General features: G+C 49.2%; 1 protein-coding gene across 3 annotated transcripts in view; it reads left to right on the top strand.

Annotated features, from left to right (window-relative positions):
• WBP1L (WW domain binding protein 1 like) overlaps positions 1 to 12118 on the top strand; it is a 74194-nt gene extending 62076 nt beyond the window's left edge. For 2 of the 3 annotated variants that reach the window (XM_033184348.1, XM_033184356.1), the window contains exons 3-5: positions 5122 to 5283; positions 8129 to 9269; positions 9595 to 12118. In XM_033184348.1, coding sequence (XP_033040239.1) covers positions 5122 to 5283; positions 8129 to 8865 — 899 coding nt within the window. In that variant the 3' untranslated portion in view covers positions 8866 to 9269; positions 9595 to 12118. The remainder of the gene's footprint in view (positions 1 to 5121; positions 5284 to 8128; positions 9270 to 9594) is intronic. The other variant, XM_033184363.1, reaches the window with a different exon arrangement.
• Positions 12119 to 18552: the final 6434 nt, after the last annotated feature.

The raw sequence follows: 18552 nt of genomic DNA, 5'->3' as shown, positions 1-18552 counted from the left end.
CCCCATCGCTACAAAAAATTTAAAAATTTGTCAGGTGTGGTGTGCACCTGTAGTCCTAGCTACTAGAGAGGCTGAAGTGGGAGGATCCCTTGAGCCCAGGAGTTGGAGGCTGTAGTGAGTTCTGGTCTCTACTGCACTCCAGCTTGGGTGACAGCTTAAAAATTAATTTAAAAATTTTTTAAATTAATTTTTTAAAAAAATTGTAAAAGCTGTGAAATAGATCATATATATTGCAGTATAAAAGTTAGAAGTTGATTTACCCTTAGGTAGAGAACTATTGAAAAAATGACTGGTGGCCAGGCGAAAAACCAGTAGAGTTAGATGCTGGCTGTCTTTTTTTTTTTTTAGAGATGGGGTCTCACTGTGTTGCCCAGGCTGACCTCATAAGAAGCAGTTCTCTCGTCTCAGCATCCCAAGTAGCTAGGATTTTAGTTGGGAGCCACTGCCAAGCAGATGCTGATTATCTAATGGGAGAATGTACTTTTAAAATTTTAAAGTTTGGCCATCTGCAGTGTCTCATACCTGTAATCCCAGCACTTTGGGAGGCTGAGGCAGGAGGATTGCTTGAGACTGGAGTTTGTTTGAGACCAGCCTGGGCAACCTGGTGAGACCTCATCTCTACAACAACAGCAGCAACAACAACAACAACAACAACAACAACAAAATTAGCCGGGTGTAGTGGTGCATGCCAGTAGCCCCAGCTACTCAGGAGGCCGGAGCAGGAGGATCACTTGAGCCCAGGAGATCAAGGCTGCAGTGAGCTGTGTTCACACTACTGCACTCTACCCTGGGTGACAGTGAGACCTTGTCTCTTAAAAATAAGTTTAAAAGGCCTGGCGCGGTGGCTTACGCCTGTAATCCCAGCACTTTGGGAGGCCGAGACGGGCGGGTCACAAGGTCAGGAGATCGAGACCATCCTGGCTAACACGGTGAAACCCCGTCTCTACTAAAAATACAAAAAAAATTAGCCGGGCACGGTGGCGGGCGCCTGTAGTTCCAGCTACTCGGGAGGCTGAGGCAGGAGAATGGCGGGAACCCAGGAGGCGGAGCTTGCAGTGAGCTGAGATCTGGCCACTGCACTCCAGCCTGGGCAACAGAGCGAGACTCCGTCTCAAAAAAAAAAAATTAAATAAGTTTAAAAAAATTGGCAGGGTGCAGTGGCTCATGCCTGCTGTCCCAGCACTTTGGGAGGCCAAGGCAGGTGGATCACTTGAGCTCAGGATTTTGAGACCAGCCTGGCCAACATGGTAAAACCCTGTCTCTACTAAAAATACAAAAAAAAAAAAATTAGATGGACATAGTGGCACACACCTGTAGTTCCAGCTACTCAGGAGGCTGAGGCACAAAAATCACGTGAGCCTGGGAGGCGGAGGTTGCAGTGAGCCGAGTACCCGTGCACTCCAGCCTGAGCGACAGAATAAGACCCTGTCTCACAAAATAAATAAATAAAAATAAAGTAAAAAAAAAATAAAGTTATAAAGTAACACAGAAGTATAATGGAGTGTGAGATTACACTGAGAAAGTGAGAGAAGTATAGGTAATACCAAATGGTTGTCAGCCCAGAATCATTTAGACTTGACTCCAGAATACACATGCAGCCAGGTTCTTAAGCAGAGTGTCCACCCAAACAACCCTAGGAGATGTTATCAAACTATGTCTGTAGCCGGTTTCACCTCCATAACTCCTTTCCAGCCTCTCCACCCTTCTCTGAGGGCTCCTCTGCCAATGTCTACTCTTAAGTCAGGCAGTATTCATAAAGAAAGAAACGTAAGTTGAGCAAGTTTGACCAGTGAACCGGGAAAGACCAAAAGGGAGACTTCTAAGTTCACTTTATGGTCTCTGGTTAGGAATGGATTTTCCTGTCTGCTGATGGGTAACGGAAAAAATCCTCTGTTCTCTTGCTGCAAGGCTGCAGCATGAAGGTTTGGTTGAACAGTGATACCTACTGAAAGCAATTAGGTGCCGTGGAATGGTAGTGCCAGCCTGCCGGGGCTGGGGGGCATGTCACCATCCTGCCCCACTTGGTGGAGGGCAGCTTTGTGGGGAGATTCAATGGGGGCATCCCAGGGGGACAGAGAAAGAGCTGTCACCAGATGCCACACCCTAAATGCCAGGGGATCTTTTGGAAAATTGTGTATATACAAATAAGGGGGAAAAATATCAAGGATTTGTTCATTTTTATATGTCTGTTTTGTGGGGGAGGGAGGCATTTTTTTCTGTTTTTAAACAAGGTTAACTTGATTTAACTCATTCTGACAAGAGATACATATGGAAATACTTTAAAAATTTTAAACACAAATTTATAATTACAAAGCAGATGATAAAAAATACACATAGCATTTGGAATGGAAAACAATGGAAGTTTTTCAATAATAGAGAACAAACAATATTATCTATTCTTATTTAGTAACAACTCATCTTAAAATTATTCATTCGATACATTTTTCATTGAGAAAAAAATATTCTTCCTACTACAGAGAAGTATATGTCCATCTTAGAAAAATTAGGAAATAGAGATAAGCAAAGAACAAAGGAACTGGTACTGTCTGTCATCCAGAGTTACCCCATGGTTAGAGCTTCCTGACTATACCCCTCCTTTTTCTGTCCATATATACTTCTTTTTTTAAGACTGAATCTCACTCTGTTGCCAGGCTGGAGTACAGTGACGCGATCTCGGCTCACTGCAACCTCTGCCTCCTGGGTTCAAGCGATTCTCAGCTTCCTGAGTAGCTGGGACTACAGGCGTGCGCCACCATGCCCGGCTAATGTTCGTGTTTATTTTTGGTAGAGATGGGGTTTCACCATGTTGGCCAGGATGGTGTCTATCTCTTGACATTGTGATCTGCCCACCTCGGCCTCCCAAAGTGCTGGGATTACAGGGTATGAGCCACTGCACCTGCCCATACGTAATTTTTTTGAGCAAAAGTTAGGATCATATTTTATTTTGTCATCTGCATTTTTCATTTAATATCAGAAACTGTTTGTCAAAAATAATATTGTGTAATTTTTTAATGATTTATATTATTTCATTGTGTAGTCATATTCCTAGAGGAATTTAAAAACCTACCCAGAAATTAATTGATTAAAAAAAAAAGGCTAGCTAAAGTAAAATTAGTCATAGATATTTTTTAAATTTAATTTGTTTTGGCCAGGCGCGGTGGCTCACACCTGTAATCCTAGCACTTTGGGAGGCTGAGACAGGAGGATCCCTTGAGCCCAGTGTTCAAGACCAGCCTGGGCAACACAGTGAGAAAGCCAGGCACAGTGGTGTGTGCCTGTAATCCCAGCTACTCAGAAGGTGGAGTTGGGAGGACAGCTTGCGCCCAGAAGGTTGAGGCTTCGGTTGAGCTGTGATCGCGCCACTGTACTCCATCCTGGGTGACAGAGCAAGACCCTGTCTCAGAAAAAAAGAAAATTAATTTGTTTCTAGTTTTATAATTTGAAAGAAAATAATCAAAAGAAGAAAATTTAAATTTCTTATTCTGTCATTTAAAGATGTCATTATTTTTGTTTTCCTTTCAGTTCTTTCCCCGTCGTGTGTGTATGTGTATGTGTGTGTATGTTAAAAACAAAATTCCTCATTAACTAAAAAAAAAAAAAATTAGAAGCCTGTTGTGCCACACATTTAAAAATTGGAGAGGAGGTCTTATACTGTGGTTTGCTGAGATTCTCTGAGTATGATCCCAGAGACAGCACAGATGGAAATAAAGCGCTGTGGGGCTTGGCCTCTGTTCCGCCACCCTTTCCTGGAGCAGGGAGGAAGAAGGGGCTGCTGATAGCGCTGCGTCTACTGCAAAGGCAGGCCAAAGGGAGGGAGAGTTGATTGTGGCAGTGGGAGATGGAATCGTACCCGATTAGGATTATGTCGAGAGCAGAGGAAATCATTTACACTCTCTAGGGAGGAGATGGACCTGAGGCAATTAGAATTTTTCCACCTCTAACTGTAGTGATTCTTGTATTACAGAGGCATACATGATAGAGAAAAGCACCTGATCTTTTTGATGCTATCAGGAGAATCCTAAGACTTCTTTTGTCGGGAGGCCCCTCTGAGCCCCCTTGCAAGTGCTGATCCTCTGAGTTGGTGGGGAGGGGAGATGGGCGCTAAGAAAGTGGAGCATTTTCTCAGAGATCTCTTAAGAGAGGAGGAGGAGACCATCCCAGAAGGTGAGCATATTTAATGCTCACAAAACCTATAATGCAGGGGGTACCCATCAGTGGTGCTGGAGAGATGCCTTGGCACTCATGCCTTCCTCCAAGGTGCTGGAGGCATCCTGGAATGAGAGACCTGCTTTGTTGTTATCATTCTGTTTTGTTTTGTTTTGTTTTGTGATGGAGTTTTGCTCACCCAGGCTGGAGTGCAGTGGTGCAATCTTGGCTCACTACAGCCTCTGCCTCCTGGGTTCAAGCGATTCTCCTGCCTCAGCCTCCTGAGTAGCTGGGATTATAGGTGCATGCCATCATGCCTGTCTAATTTTTGTATTTTTAGTAGAGACAGGGTTTCACCATGTTGGCCAGGCTCGTCTTGAACTCCTGAACTCAGGTGATCTGCACGCCTCGGCCTCCCTAAGTGCTGGGATTACAGGCGTAAGCCACTACGCCCGCCATTCTTTTTTTTGAGACAGTCTTGCTCTGTTGGCCAGGCTGGAGTGCAATGGCGCAATCTTGGCTCACTACAACTTCCGTCTCCTGGATTCAAGTGATTCTCGTGCCTCAGCCTCCTAAGTAGATGGGATTACAGGCGCCTGCCACCATACCTGGCTGAGTTTTGTATTTTTAGTAAACATGGGGTTTCACCACGTTGGCTAGGCTGGTCTCGAACTCCTGACCTCAGGTGATCCACCCACCTTGGCCTGGTATTACAGGCATGAGCCACCATACCCGATCTGTTGTCATCATTCTTACATTCCTGCCCACTTCTGTCCCATGTGTCTTTCACTCTGGCACAAACATTTATGAAAATTGATCACATGGCTTCCATGTAAATTAACTGGGTGAGGCCCAGCCATGCCAGCTTCAACCACATGGGCACCGTCCAGGGACCTCCCTGTTCTGCAAGCTGCCCTTCTGGCTGGTACTCACTGTGTGTGAGTGCCTCTCTGTCTTGCCTTGCCCACTCCCCAGGGTTCTGGCTGGTGTGGACCATCATCATCATCCTGAGCTGCTGCTGTGTCTGCCACCACCGCCGAGCCAAGCACCGTCTTCAGGCCCAGCAGCGGCAACATGAAATCAACCTGATCGCCTACCGAGAAGCCCACAATTACTCAGCGCTGCCATTTTATTTCAGTACGTACACCCGAGCCCCCATACCCACCCTCAGGAGCACAGGTGCAAAGACCCCGGGCTCAGACTGAATATTGGTGGCCAGGGCCCCTGTAGGCATAGGGGGTTTGTCCTCTCCCTGCCTCTCCATAAAGCAAGGTCTTGAAAGTACAGGAACAAGGGGGCACTCCTTCAGCACGGAGGAGCAGGTGCTAGGGATGCAGTTCCCTGAAGCCACTGGGCCATTCCAAAGCTCATAGTTGCTGGGTTCTGGCTGGATCTCTGCTCTTTTAGCACCTGCCTACCTACCTACCTACCTTCCTACCTACCTACCTTCCTTCCTTCCTCTCTCCCTCCCTCTTTTTCTCTCTGTCTTTCTCTCTTTCTTCCCCTGCCTGCCTGCCTTTCCATCCCTCCCTCCCTCTTTTTCCTTCCTTCCTTCCTTCCTTCCTTCCTTCCTTCCTCCCTTCCTCCCTTCCTCCCTCCCTCCCTCCTCCCTCCCTCCCTCCCTCCCTCCCTCCTTCCCTCTTTCTTTTTTTTTTTTTTTTTTTTTGAGACAGAGTCTTGCTCTGTCGCCCAGGCTGGAGTGCAGTGGCCGGATCTCAGCTCACTGCAAGCTCCGCCTCCCAGGTTTAGGCCATTCTCCTGCCTCAGCCTCCGAGTAGCTGGGACTACAGGTGCCCGCCACCTCGCCCGGCTAGTTTTTTTGTATTTTTTTTAGTAGAGACGGGGTTTCACCGTGTTAGCCAGGATGGTCTCGATCTCCTGACCTCGTGATCTGCCCGTCTCGGCCTCCCAAAGTGCTGGGATTACAGGCTTGAGCCACCGCGCCGGCCTTTTTTTTTGTTTTTTGAGACAGAGCTTCGCTCTTGTTGCCCGGGCTGGAGTGCAATGGCACGATCTTGGCTCACTGCAACCTCCGCCTTCTGGGTTCAAGTGATTCTCCTGCCTCAGCTTCCAAAGTAGCTGGGATTACAGGCATGCACCACCACACCCAGCTAATTTTTGTGTTTTTAGTAGAGATGGGAGTTCTCCATGTTGGTCAGGCTGGCCTCGAACTCCTGACGTCAGGTGATCTGCCCACCTCGGCCTCCCAAAGTGCTGGGATTACAGGCATGAAGCTCCCCTCCGCTCCCCTCCTGTCCCCTCCCCTCCCCTCCTGTCCCCTCCCCTCCCCTCCCCCTCCTCTCCTCTCCTCTCCTCTCCTTTCCTTTCCTTTCCTTCCTCTTTATTTTCCTTCCTTTCTTTCCCTTCCTTCCTCCCTCCCTCCCTTCATTCCTCTATCCCTCTCTCTCTTTAATGGCAGATAGTCAGATAATAGGACAATAATTATTAACATTTATTGGATACTTACTATATGCCAGGTACTGTGCTAAGCACCTAGTCCTTCTAGATGTGGAACTGAAACAGTTGTGGGCTGGGCTCGGTGGCTCACACCTGTAATCTCAGCACTTCAGGAGGCCGAGGCGGGCAGATCACTTGAGGTCAGGAGTCAGTATATAACGTGAATGAATTGAGATTTGGGGTTCATTGGCCTGAATTCTCCCATTTTGCTTATTTCTGTGTGATATGCCTGAGCAGAGGTTGCCATGAAAGGGGCAACTGGAGGGGTGGCATTGGGACTTTTGAGCACCGAGAAACTTAGTGACTCTGTGAAGAGCACTTCCCAGACTTCCCTGGGGCTCCTTACATGTGACCTCTCAAAGGGTCAGTGGAGGCCCAGCTGTCCACTTTTCCAAAGCCAGTCTGCGTGTATTCTACAAAATAAACTTTCTCAATTGTTTCTTTTTTTTTTTTTTGAAGACAGAATCTTGCTCTGTCACCCAGGCTGGACTGCAGTGGCATAATCTCGGCTCACTGCAACCTCCTCCTCCTCCCGGGTTCAAATGATTCTTGTGCCTGAGCTTCCCAAGTAGCTGGGACTACAAGGGTGCGCCATCACACCCAGCTAATTTTTGTATTTTTAGTAGAGATGGGGTTTTACCATGGTGGTTAGGCTGGTCTTGAACGCCTGAGCTCAAGTGATCTGCCCGCCTCAGCCTCCCACAGTGCTGAGATTACAGGCGTAAGCCACCGTGACGGCCCATAATTATTTCAGTTCCACATCTAGAAGGGTTAAGTGCTTAGCACAGTGCCTGGCATATAGTAAGTGCTCAATAAATGTTAGTAATGTTATAATTAAATTATCTGTGTCATAAGGCATTCAGCACATTCAAAAAATAACTCACCTAGCATGTTTTTAATAAGCCTTGGATGGCAGAGGACCCTTACCCTTCGTCGGTCACCCATCTGCTCCTGATCTGAGTCAAGGTGAAGTTTGGTTTGTGTTTCCAGACCACCTCCAGCCACACTACAGACAACAGAGATTTCTAACCCCCTAGCAAAAGACCCTGTGTAGTGCATTTGGAAGGTTAGGAGGAAAAAAAGTAGTTAAGAAGTCTTAAGTCAGGGACCCTGGCCCTGAGGCCTATGGGACTTGGATGAAGGACACAGTCTAAGTAAGAACACGAGACTCGTATGCATGTGGAAATAGGTCCATTCCAGGCAGAAGTTATTTTTTGGCCATCTACCACGTTTGCCTAATTCTCAGCCTTAACTCCCAACAGGCATGAAGTCCTTGCCTATGAAGCAGCTTTAGGGGCTCTCAGATTTCAAGAAGCTAGGTTAGGCCCCTCCCAAACTGTCCCTCTCTCTCTCTGCAGAATTGCTCACAGCTGTCTCTCCTCTGCCCACAACCAAGAGCTGTAGCCATCACTTGGTGGGTGCTCTGGGGTGGGAAGAGACAGTGCAAATGCTCAGCGGGAGCTTTGCAGTCTGCCCTAGAACATGACCAGCGCAGTAATTTCTCCTTCCTACCTCCTCATTTTAGGGTTTTTGCCAAACTATTTACTACCTCCTTATGAGGAAGTGGTGAACCGACCTCCAACTCCTCCCCCACCATACAGTGCCTTCCAGCTACAGCAGCAGCAGCTGCTGCCTCCACAGTGTGGCCCTGCAGGTGGCAGTCCCCCAGGCGTCGATCCCACCAGGGGATCCCAGGGGGCACAGAGCAGCCCCTTGTCTGGGCCCAGCAGAAGCAGCACAAGACCCCCAAGCATCGCTGACCCTGAGCCCTCTGACCTACCAGTTGACCGAGCAGCCACCAAAGCCCCGGGGATGGAGCCCAGTGGCTCTGTGGCCGGCCTGGGGGAACTGGACCCAGGGGCCTTCCTGGACAAGGATGCAGAATGTAGGGAGGAGCTGCTGAAAGATGACAGCTCTGAACACGGCGCACCCGACAGCAAAGAGAAGACGCCTGGGAGACATCGCCGCTTCACAGGTGACTCGGGCATTGAAGTGTGTGTGTGCAACCGAGGCCACCATGACGATGACCTCAAAGAGTTCAACACGCTCATCGATGATGCTCTGGATGGGCCCCTGGACTTCTGCGACAGCTGCCATGTGCGGCCCCCTGGTGACGAGGAGGAAGGCCTCTGCCAGCCCTCCGAGGAGCAGGCTCGAGAGCCTGGGCACCCGCACCTGCCACGGCCACCCGCATGCCTGCTGCTGAACACCATCAATGAGCAGGACTCTCCCAACTCCCAGAGCAGCAGCTCCCCCAGCTAGAGCAGGCCCTGCCAGCACCCAGAACTTGGCAAAGCAACCAGGGTAGGGGAGAACCACGAGAGAAGCATTAAGTGACTTTCAGAGACTTTCAGAGTACAGCCACTTGGTTCCTTTTTGTTTGTTTTCCTCCTTCTCTCCTGCATTTTCCTCCATCTCCAGGTACAGTTTGGGGTGTGGATGCCTCTCCTTCCACAAGGGCACAGTGTTGTGGAGGGCTAAGTTGGTTCTGTGACTCATTCCTCATACTCCAACTCCATCTCCTTTCTTTAAAGTCAAATCTCATCTACCTGTTTGGATCAGAGAGATGTGTTTTAAAAGCCCCCAAGGAAAGAGGCTGGGACTGTGCCCTGACATGATTCTTGGTGATGGATTAGGTTTATGCTCTGATTCTAGTTTAAGAGAACATTGCGGCCGGGCGCGGTGGCTCAAGCCTGTAATCCCAGCACTTTGGGAGGCCGAGACGGGCGGATCACGAGGTCAGGAGATCGAGACCATCCTGGCTAACACCGTGAAACCCTGTCTCTACTAAAAAATACAAAAAAAAAAAAAACTAGCCGGGCGAGGTGGCAGGCGCCTGTAGTCCCAGCTACTCGGGAGGCTGAGGCAGGAGAATGGCGTAAACCTGGGAGGCGGAGATTGCAGTGAGCTGAGATCCGGCCACTGCACTCCAGCCTGGGCGACAGAGCCAGACTCCATCTCAAAAAAAAAAAAAAAAAAAAAAAAGAGAACATTGCTGTGTCTCAGTCCAGGAGAGGCAGCCCATCTTGGCCCTGGATGAAAAAGGAAGCCCACAGAGGCCCAGGGCTTGTCCCTGTGGCTGCCAGTGGCTGGCGAGCCAGCATTGAGCTAATCCTGTGGGAGGATGAGAGTGCTGGGCCATTGTATGATAGGTTGGTAGGGGCTTGTTGATCTGTCAAATTCCAGGTGACAAGATCGATGCACCCCATGTGCCCTTGAGGCGCCTCTTCCCCGGGCTCTGGCTGGCTACAGGCTGGTTCTGGTGTGAAAGATGATACTGCCTTTTCCTTGTTTGTTTGTTTCCTCTAAACACAAACAACAAAAGACAGCTGAAAACACGAACTTCACCGGTGGGCAGGCAAGAATTCTCTTCTGGAAAATGACGTTTGTGGCTCTTTCCCAAGTTGGCTTTCAAAGAGCCTGGCTGCCGTTGAGCCAGAAGATGTCTTGTGTGAAGGCTGGGGTGGAAGCTGTCTTGGAACCTCTGTGAGCCGGAGGCCCTAAGCTGCAGCAGTGAATAGAGGTGCAGCTCTCAGCCTCTCTGCCCTTTGGTCTGTGTTCACAGGAGACCCGTGTCAGCCTGTGTTGCAAGCACACGCCCTGCGGGCCTTCACGTCTCACTGTTCTGTATGAGGAAACAGACGCGGACTGAGGAAGCGATGGCCCCTGTTGCCTGGCTCTCGCACAGAATTTTGTCTTTGATTCTGAATAAATATTTGTTGTGGGTTTTTCTTTCTTTTTTTTTTTTGGTGGCGGTTGTTGTTTGTTTTAAACTGACCACTTGGAAGAAATACCTTGGTTATCTGTGGTTTTCATGCCTTGTCCCTGCCTCTGCCCCCACCCCTTTTGAGTCGGGTGACTCATTTTTCTGTGTAGAGACTCGGTGGCCCAGGCAGGAGGTGAAAGCAGCCGTCCGGAAGGCCCTGGGGACGCTTGTGCCTGTTGCTCAGCTTCAGGTCACCAGCTGAGCTGTGACAGGAAAATCTGAATGGAGGCAGCAAACAGCCAGAACAAACATTCCCCGCCCGGCCCTGTGCGTATGAAGAGTCTATTTCTTCCCCCAACTCTTGAACAATGATGATATTCAGACGAAGCATCGATGTTATGGAAGAAAGAAAGAAAAAGAAAAAAAATATATATATATGTATGTCCAAAAACAGACAAATCCAAGGCTGTGAGGTAAACAAATGTCTGCATTTGGATTCCACAAAACCAAAATCCGTGTTGAACAAAGTGAAGTCCATACACAGTGACTTTTTGGGTGAGCCGTATGTGTCTGTCCATTGTGTGTGAGCCTCAAGCCCTGTTTTCCTGTGAAGATACTTTGAGTGGCAGCCATTCTCCCCACGTGAACCACACGTCTGGAGCACAGACAGCCCTCTCAAGGTCATTGATCTTAGCATTTACTGTTTACCGAACAAATGTCTGACTGTGTACTCGGGTGTACTCCGCAGCATTGTCGACTGCAGTCCCCTGTGTTTGCCAGATACTGTGCTTGAAGTAGAGGTTTTACTCTACTCATCACTGCGATTTGCACATTGCTCCGTGGACACTCGGAGGCCTGTGTTCTGTTCCCTGTAAATGGAAGCGTGCTCTGAGCCTGTCTGCCTCCCTCGGCTGCTGCTGGTCCTCGGTACCAGCCCCCAGGGTTGTCCACAACCACGTGGGACAGAAGAAGGTGGAATTTCAGACAGAAACTTGATTGGGTCTTCAATGACAGGCTTGGACTAGCTGTGGCCCAGACATCGGCCCTGCCCAGAATTGCCAGGAGGAGGCTGTGCAGGCTATAGTGGGGCCACAGGGCCTACCTCCCTCTGGTGAGTCCAACAGGTGCAAGCAAGCTAGCATGTGGCCAGAGGCAGCCAGAGTGTGTCACAGCCCTCAGATGCCTTGCCTTCTACCTTTTTTTTTTTTTTTTTTAAGAATCCCCAAATAACTCATGAAGGGTCTCAAAGGCGAACAAGTTTTACCAAAATGAATCCTTTTTCAGTTAACAGATCAAATGGATAAGTTCTGACCCTCTCAAGTTCCTTTCCCCAGTTAGAGTGGGGAACTGGGCAAGTGTTAACTGTGGGACTCACTGCAGCGTCCTACCCTAAAGGCACGAGAAGACAGAAATGCAACCTGCGGAGCTGGGCTTGGTTCCCAAGTCACAGTTTGGCCCCCGACACAGGAGGCTGCCCTGCTCAGAGAGAGATTTAATAGGGAGCTGAAGGAATCCTTAGGGGGCCAGGGAGATGTGACTGAGACTGGTTTTCCACGTGAATGAGACGGGGTTGGTGGAGGGTTTGGTGCTACAGCCAGTCGGAAGATTTGCAAATGCGAACACATTCCTGTGTGAGGCACGTTACCCTTTGTCAGTTATTGTGAATATGTGTATTTTAAGCAATAAGATTCAGCTGGTCAGACTTTTCTGGGCAGTCTCGGTGACGCATTTCCTGTGCTGTGATTGTTCTGAAGACAGAGTGGCTCTAACCACTGTGAGAAGCCCGAATAAAAATTGATCCCAAAAATGCTACTGCTCTTTCTTGCTGCACTTCGTTCCCTTTTCTTCTTCTGCAGTCTTCAGGGAATTGCACCTCAAGATCCTAAACCACAAGCACTTTTCTCTACCCAGAGACTGAGAGGTTGTCACACAGCCATTGAGGACAGGGCGCTGGGGGCCAAAGAGAAACCACAGGGCCAAGGGCAGCTGGACAGTGCTGCTGGGTCCACACTCTGTCCTGAGGAGTCCTCCCCTCTCTCTGTCAGGGAATGTTCCTGATGTTTGGAATACTTTGGAAAGTCCCATAAACAGGCTAAAATCAGATCCCGAGAAAGCAGAGACAAGTTTTGTCAGATACCCCGTTGCTAAAACATGGCTTGTTTTTGAGACAGAGTCTCACTCCATCACCCAGGCTGGGGTGCAGTGGCGCGATCTTGGTTCACTGCAGCCTCTACCTCCCAGGTTCAAGTGATTCTCCTGCCTCAGCCTCCTGAGTAGCTGGGATTACAGGCACCCACCACCACGCCTGGCTAATTTTTGTATTTTTAGTAGAGATGAGGTTTCACCATGTTGGCCGGGCTGGTCTCAATCTCCTGACCTCAGGTGATCCGCCTGCCTTGAGCTCCTAAAGTGCTGGGATAATAGGCCAGCCACCCTGGCCTGGGATTACAGGAGTGAGCCACTGTGCCCAGCTATTTTTTTATTTTTATTTTTTAAATAATAGAGACAGGCTGGGTGAGGTGGCTCACGCCTGTAATTCCAGCGCTTTGGGAGGTCAAGCTGGGCAGATCACTTGAGCTCAAGAGTTTGAGACCAGTCTGGGTAACATGGCAAGACCCCATCTCTACAAAAAATACAAAACTTGGCTGGGCATGGTGCTGTGCGCCTGTGGTCCCAGCTACGTGGGAGGCTGAGGTGGGAGGATGGCTTAAGTCCGGGAGGTGGAGGTAGCAGTGAGCTGAGATCACACCACTACACTCCAGCCTGGGCAAAAGAGCGAGAAGACCCTGTATCCAAAAAATATATATATATACACACACACACACATATAATATATATATATATAACATATATATATAGAGAGAGAGAGTCTAACTATGTTGCCCAGGCTGGGCTCAAGTGATCCTGCTGGCTTGGTTTCCCAAAGTACTGGGATTACAGGTGTAAGCCACTGTGCCCGGCCAAAACATGGCATTTAAAAGAAAGCAAGCACTCTGAGAGATCTTTTTTTGTTGATATGATAGACATGGGGGTGTATGCTTGACCTTGGAATTTAACACACAGTATAATGTATCGAGTTGCCCACTTTCTGCCCAGCACTGTGTCAGGGGCCCAGGATAATGTCAGAGATAGAAGATGAGGCCTCTGCCCTCTAGAACTTACAGTTAGAAAGACAAAATGTGGCTGGGCGCGGTGGCTCACGCCTGTAATCCCACCACTTTGGGAGGCTGAGGAGGGTGGATCACCTGAGGTTGGGAGTTCAAGACTGGCCTGACCAACATGGAGAAACCCCGTCTCTACTAAAAATATTATAAAAATTAGCCGGGTGTGGTGGCACATGCCTGTAATCGCAGCTAATAGGGAGGCTGAAGCAGGAGAATCGCTTTAACTCAGGAGGTGGAGGTTGCAGTGAGCGAGATGGCGCCATTGCACTCCAGCCTGGGCAACAAGAACGAACCTCCATATCAAAAAAACCATATCTGTGTGAAATAGTTAATTAACAATGTAAGTTAAGTTTGAGGTGAAGTGAGTGGTACAGATTCGGAGCTTTTCAGGGATAGTGGGAGATAGTTTGAGGTCTTGAATGCCAAGCAAGAGGTCTCAGAGCTGATTTTAGGTAGTGAGGAAGCCACCAGTGTGCCAGAATCTGTCATCGTGGGCCAATGATTCTTTCCTAAGACAAGGAGAGTTCCTTTGTTTGTTTTACCATCTGCTTAAGACTGACCTCTTAGGTGTAAGTCTTTTTTTTGTTTTTTTGAGATACAGTCTTGCTCTGTTGCTCAGGCTGGAGTGCAGTGGTGCCATCTTTGCTCAGTGCAACCTCCTCCTCCCGAGTTCAAGTGATTCTCCTGCCTCAGCCTCCCAAGTAGCTGGGATTACAGGTGCCTGCTGCCACACCCAGCTAATTTTTGTATTTTTAGTAAGGATGGGGTTTCACCATGTTGCCCAGACTGGTCTCGAACTCCTGGTCTCAAATGACCCACCTGCCTCAGCCTCCCAAAGTGCTGGGATTACAGGCGTGAGCTGCTGCGCCCAGCCAGGTGTAACTCTTTGAAGAACAGCTTACTACTTCTGCCCAGGGAGGACACCCCTAGCCAGCAAGACTGCAGATGGGCAAAGCAAGGTAGTACACATCCTAGGAACCCTCCAGGAAGGGGTTCCTGCCTCCATAAGTGGAGTGCTCACTGGTGGGCTGGCGCCCTGGGGATGCCGGCAAGTGAGTGTTGTCCTCCCTAGGCCCTGGCTTGCCCAGCAGTCAGCCCTGTTGTTTCTGTAGGCCAGTTTTAGCCAGACATGCCCCCACCCCTGTCCTTGACCCTCTGGCAGAGGACATTCCTGGCCCTTCGGTGACACTAGTGGAGTGGTTGCTGACTTGTTCTTTCTAAACTGTTGGGTTCCTTCAGGCAACCCCAGTAGGGCCATGCTAGCTTCTAGAGACAGTTCTGCTCTGAAACCACGGGAAAGAACTGGGAGCACATCATTCTTGCCTTCTTTAAACTAATGTCTGAGTGGCACAAAAACAAAATGGTGTATAACTCTTAGGGGCTGGTTGCCAGAGGCTGTGCATGTATCCTGGGTGCCCAGGTCTAGAGGGGACACCATGCCATTGGACCCCAGGCTGCCGGGTCACTGAGTTCCTCATTTCTGTAATGAAGTTGCTTGTCTCTATTGCCCCATGTGACCAAGTGCAGGTGGCGACAGTACCAATGCCCAGAACTGCAAAAGAGAGTACTTTTGGTGAACAAGAATTTCAAGAAACTCCACATTCTTCAGTTTCCTGTTTTCAGCCAGGGGCGAAAACCAAGGTTTGACTCAGAAAAGGAGGGAGAAGTGGGTTTGGTTGGTAGCTTCTTGCTGAACCTGCTGGGAAGGGTTGTGGGTCTTGGGAGGATTTGGGTTCTGGCCTGGGGGCAAGTGTGGCCTCACTGAAGAACTGAGCCTTTATTGAGCACCTAGCAGGTGCCAAGGCATGAGAATGCAAAGATGCCTTAGGACTGGCTCCTTTTTTTTTTTTTTTTTTTGGACAGAGTCTTGCTCTGTCGCCCAGGCTGGAGTGCAGTGGCGTGATCTCGGCTCACTATAACCTCCGCCTCCCGGGTTCAAGTGATTCTCCTGTCTTAGCTTCCTGAGTAACTGGGATCACGCCTGGCTAATTTTTGTATTTTGGGTAGAGACGGGGTTTCACTATGTTGGCCAGGCTGGTCTCGAACTCCTGACCTCAAGTGATCTGCCTGTCTCAGCCTCCCAAAGTGCTGGGATTACAGGTGTGGAGCCACCACACCTGGCCCTGGCTCCTCTTTAGAAGACCTAATGGTGTTCTCGAGAGGAAGGAAGGCACATCGGCAATTTTAGTACCATGTGGAAAGCGCCACGAAGCATGTGTGCACAGAGGAGAATTTAGTCAAACTAGGGGATCAAGGCAGGTTTCCTGGAGGAGATACCTCTAAATTGAGTTTGTCAGGTGAAGAAAGGTGCAAGGGAATTCTAGGCAAATGTTTTTTCTGCAGACTATTGAGTGTCTACTATGTGCCTGGTGCTGAAAAGCACAAAAAAGCAAGGGAGGCCTACAATAGGAGACTCTGCATGGCATGTAGAAAGCTGCGAGCAATTTATCACCGCATTCTGGGAAGTAGCAAGAGATCAAACTGGAGAGAGAAGCAGGTCATATATTTTAATATTTATTTATTTATTTATTTAGAGATGGGGTCTTGCTCTGTCACCCAGGCTGGAGTGCAGTGGTATAATCTCGGCTTACGGCAACCTCCGCCTCCCAGGTTGAAGTGATTCTCCTGCCTCAGCCTCCCGAGTAGCTGGGATTACAGGCACACACCACCATGCCTGGCTAATTTTCATATTTTTAGTAGAGATGGGGTTTTGCCATGTTGCCCAGGCTGGTCTCGAACTCCTGAGCTCAAATGACCCTTCTGCCTGAGCCTCCCAAAGTGCCAGGATTACAGGCATGAGCCACTGCACCTAGCAAAATATTTTAATTTAATTTGCCTTTTTTTTTTTTTTGAGACGGAGTCTCGCTCTGTCACCCAGGCTGGAGTGCAGTGGCCGGATCTCAGCTCACTGAAAGCTCCGCCTCCCGGGTTTACGCCATTCTCCTGCCTCAGCCCCCCGAGTAGCTGGGACTACAGGCGCCAGCCACCTCGCCCGGCTAGCTTTTTTTGTATTTTTTAGTAGAGACAGGGTTTCACCGTGTTAGCCAGGATGGTCTCGAACTCCTGACCTCGTGATCCGCCTATCTTGGCCTCCCAAAGTGCTGGGATTACAGGCTTGAGCCACCGCGCCCGGCCTTAATTTGTCTTTATTGTTTTGTTTTAATTTGTCTTTATTGTTTTGTTGGTTGATTGTTTACACAATGCCGGTCTTGTGTGAGCATCTTAGCTACATTAAAAAAGAAAAAAAAGAAAATTAGCCTCAGGCTGGGCACGGTGGCTCACGCCTATAATCCCCGTACTTTGGGAGGCTGAGGCGGGCGGATCACCTGAGGTCGGGAGTTCTACCCCGTCTCTACTAAAAATACAAAATTAGCTGGGCGTAGTGGCGCATGCCTGTAGTCCCAGCTACTCAGGAGGCTGAGGCAGGAGAATCGCTTGTACCCGGGGGGTCTCAAGTTGCAGTGACTGAGATCATGCCATTGTACTCCAGCCTGGGTAACAAGAGCAAAACTCCATCTCAAAAAAATAAAAAAATGTAGCCTCAAAACAGGTCTCTGAGGTATATAGACTGCAATTATTCCTGCTTTATTAATGGGATTGTGGCATCCAGAGGACTTAACTAACTTTACAAGATCACAAAGCTAATAAGTGGCAGAGCTAGGATTTGAAGCCAGGTCTATTGGCTCCAAGGCAAATGTAATAACCAGAAGGCTGGACAGTGAAGAGCTGTAATGTAGGTGCTCACAAGCCACATGAAGAACTTGTGACTTCTTCCTCTCTCTCTTCTCTTTTGGCCCAGGCTGGAGTGCAGTGGCACAATCTCAGCTCACTGCAGCCTCGACTTCCCAGGCTCAAGTGATCCTCCCACTTCATCCTCCCCAACTAGCTGAGACTACAGGTGTACACTGTCATGCCCAGCTAATTTTTGTATTTTTTGTCGAGATAGGGTTTTGCCATGTTGCCTAGGCTGCTCTTGAACTCCTGGGCTCAAGCGATCCACCTGCCTTGGCCTCCCAAAGTGCTGGGATTCCAGGCATGAGCCTTGTAATTTCTTTTCAAAGGTGAGGGAGAACTAGCGAATGATACATTGAGCCAAGAGTAACATGGTGAAAAATAAACAGACACCATTTCCTCAGGAGCTACCCTATCTCCCCTTGCTCCAGGGGGCAGACCCCCCCACACCCAGCCAGGCTTCACCTCCAAGAGCCCCTCAGTGCTAAAATGGCGTCACCCCGGGACAGGTGACGCTGCTTGCCACCAGTATTCAGACCAATGTCAACTTCCAGGGAGGGTGTAACCCCTTGGAAACACTGTAAAATTCTCAGGAGTTACAGTTTGGATCTTGTCTCTTTTCCTTGAAAGAGTGTTTTTGCTCTTCCTCCAAGGGGATGAAAGTAGAACCTTCTGTGTTTGTGAGGGGAGAAGAGGATTTTTGTTTGACTTGAAGTTTCTCCTCACTCTGTTTTGTTTGTTTTTGCTTCTTTTTTTTTTTTTTTCCTTTGAGACAGAGTTTCGCTCTTGTCACCCAGGCTGGAGTGCAGTAGCACAATCTCGGCTCACTGCAATCTCCACCTCCTGGGTTCAAGTGATTCTCCTGTCTCAGCCTCTCAAGTAGCTGGGATTACAGGTGCCCGCCACCACACCCGGCTAATTTTTTGTATTTTTAGTAGAGATGGGGTTTCGCCATGTTGGGCAGGCTGGTCTCGAACTCCTGCCCTCAGGTTATCCACCCGCCTCAGCCTCCCAAAGCGCTGGGATTACAGGCGTGAGCCACTGCACCTGGCCTCTCCTCACTCTGTTATAAGCCTGTTCCTCACCATAGCTTCAGATTCCCTTTCATGTTTTCTCACCAAGAAGTCTCAAGAAACCAATCCCATGGAGACTGTGACAGAACACCTTCTGTGCTGGAGCCGTGAGTTTGTCTTTGGGTTCTCCACCCGCTGCCCGGCAGTCCGTCAGCGCTGGCCCTGTGGGGACAGAGCGGGCAGGCAGCAGGCCAGGGGCTGTAGTTGGCCCTCCGGGGACAGAGGAGGGAGGGTGGGTTCCCCAGGGTTCCATCCTGTGGAGGGACTCATCTGC

Source organism: Trachypithecus francoisi, unplaced genomic scaffold (assembly GCF_009764315.1).
Source record: "Trachypithecus francoisi isolate TF-2019V2 unplaced genomic scaffold, Tfra_2.0 Contig01579, whole genome shotgun sequence".
Lineage (NCBI taxonomy): Eukaryota > Metazoa > Chordata > Mammalia > Primates > Cercopithecidae > Trachypithecus > Trachypithecus francoisi.
This window is presented reverse-complemented; position numbering and strand designations above follow the sequence as displayed.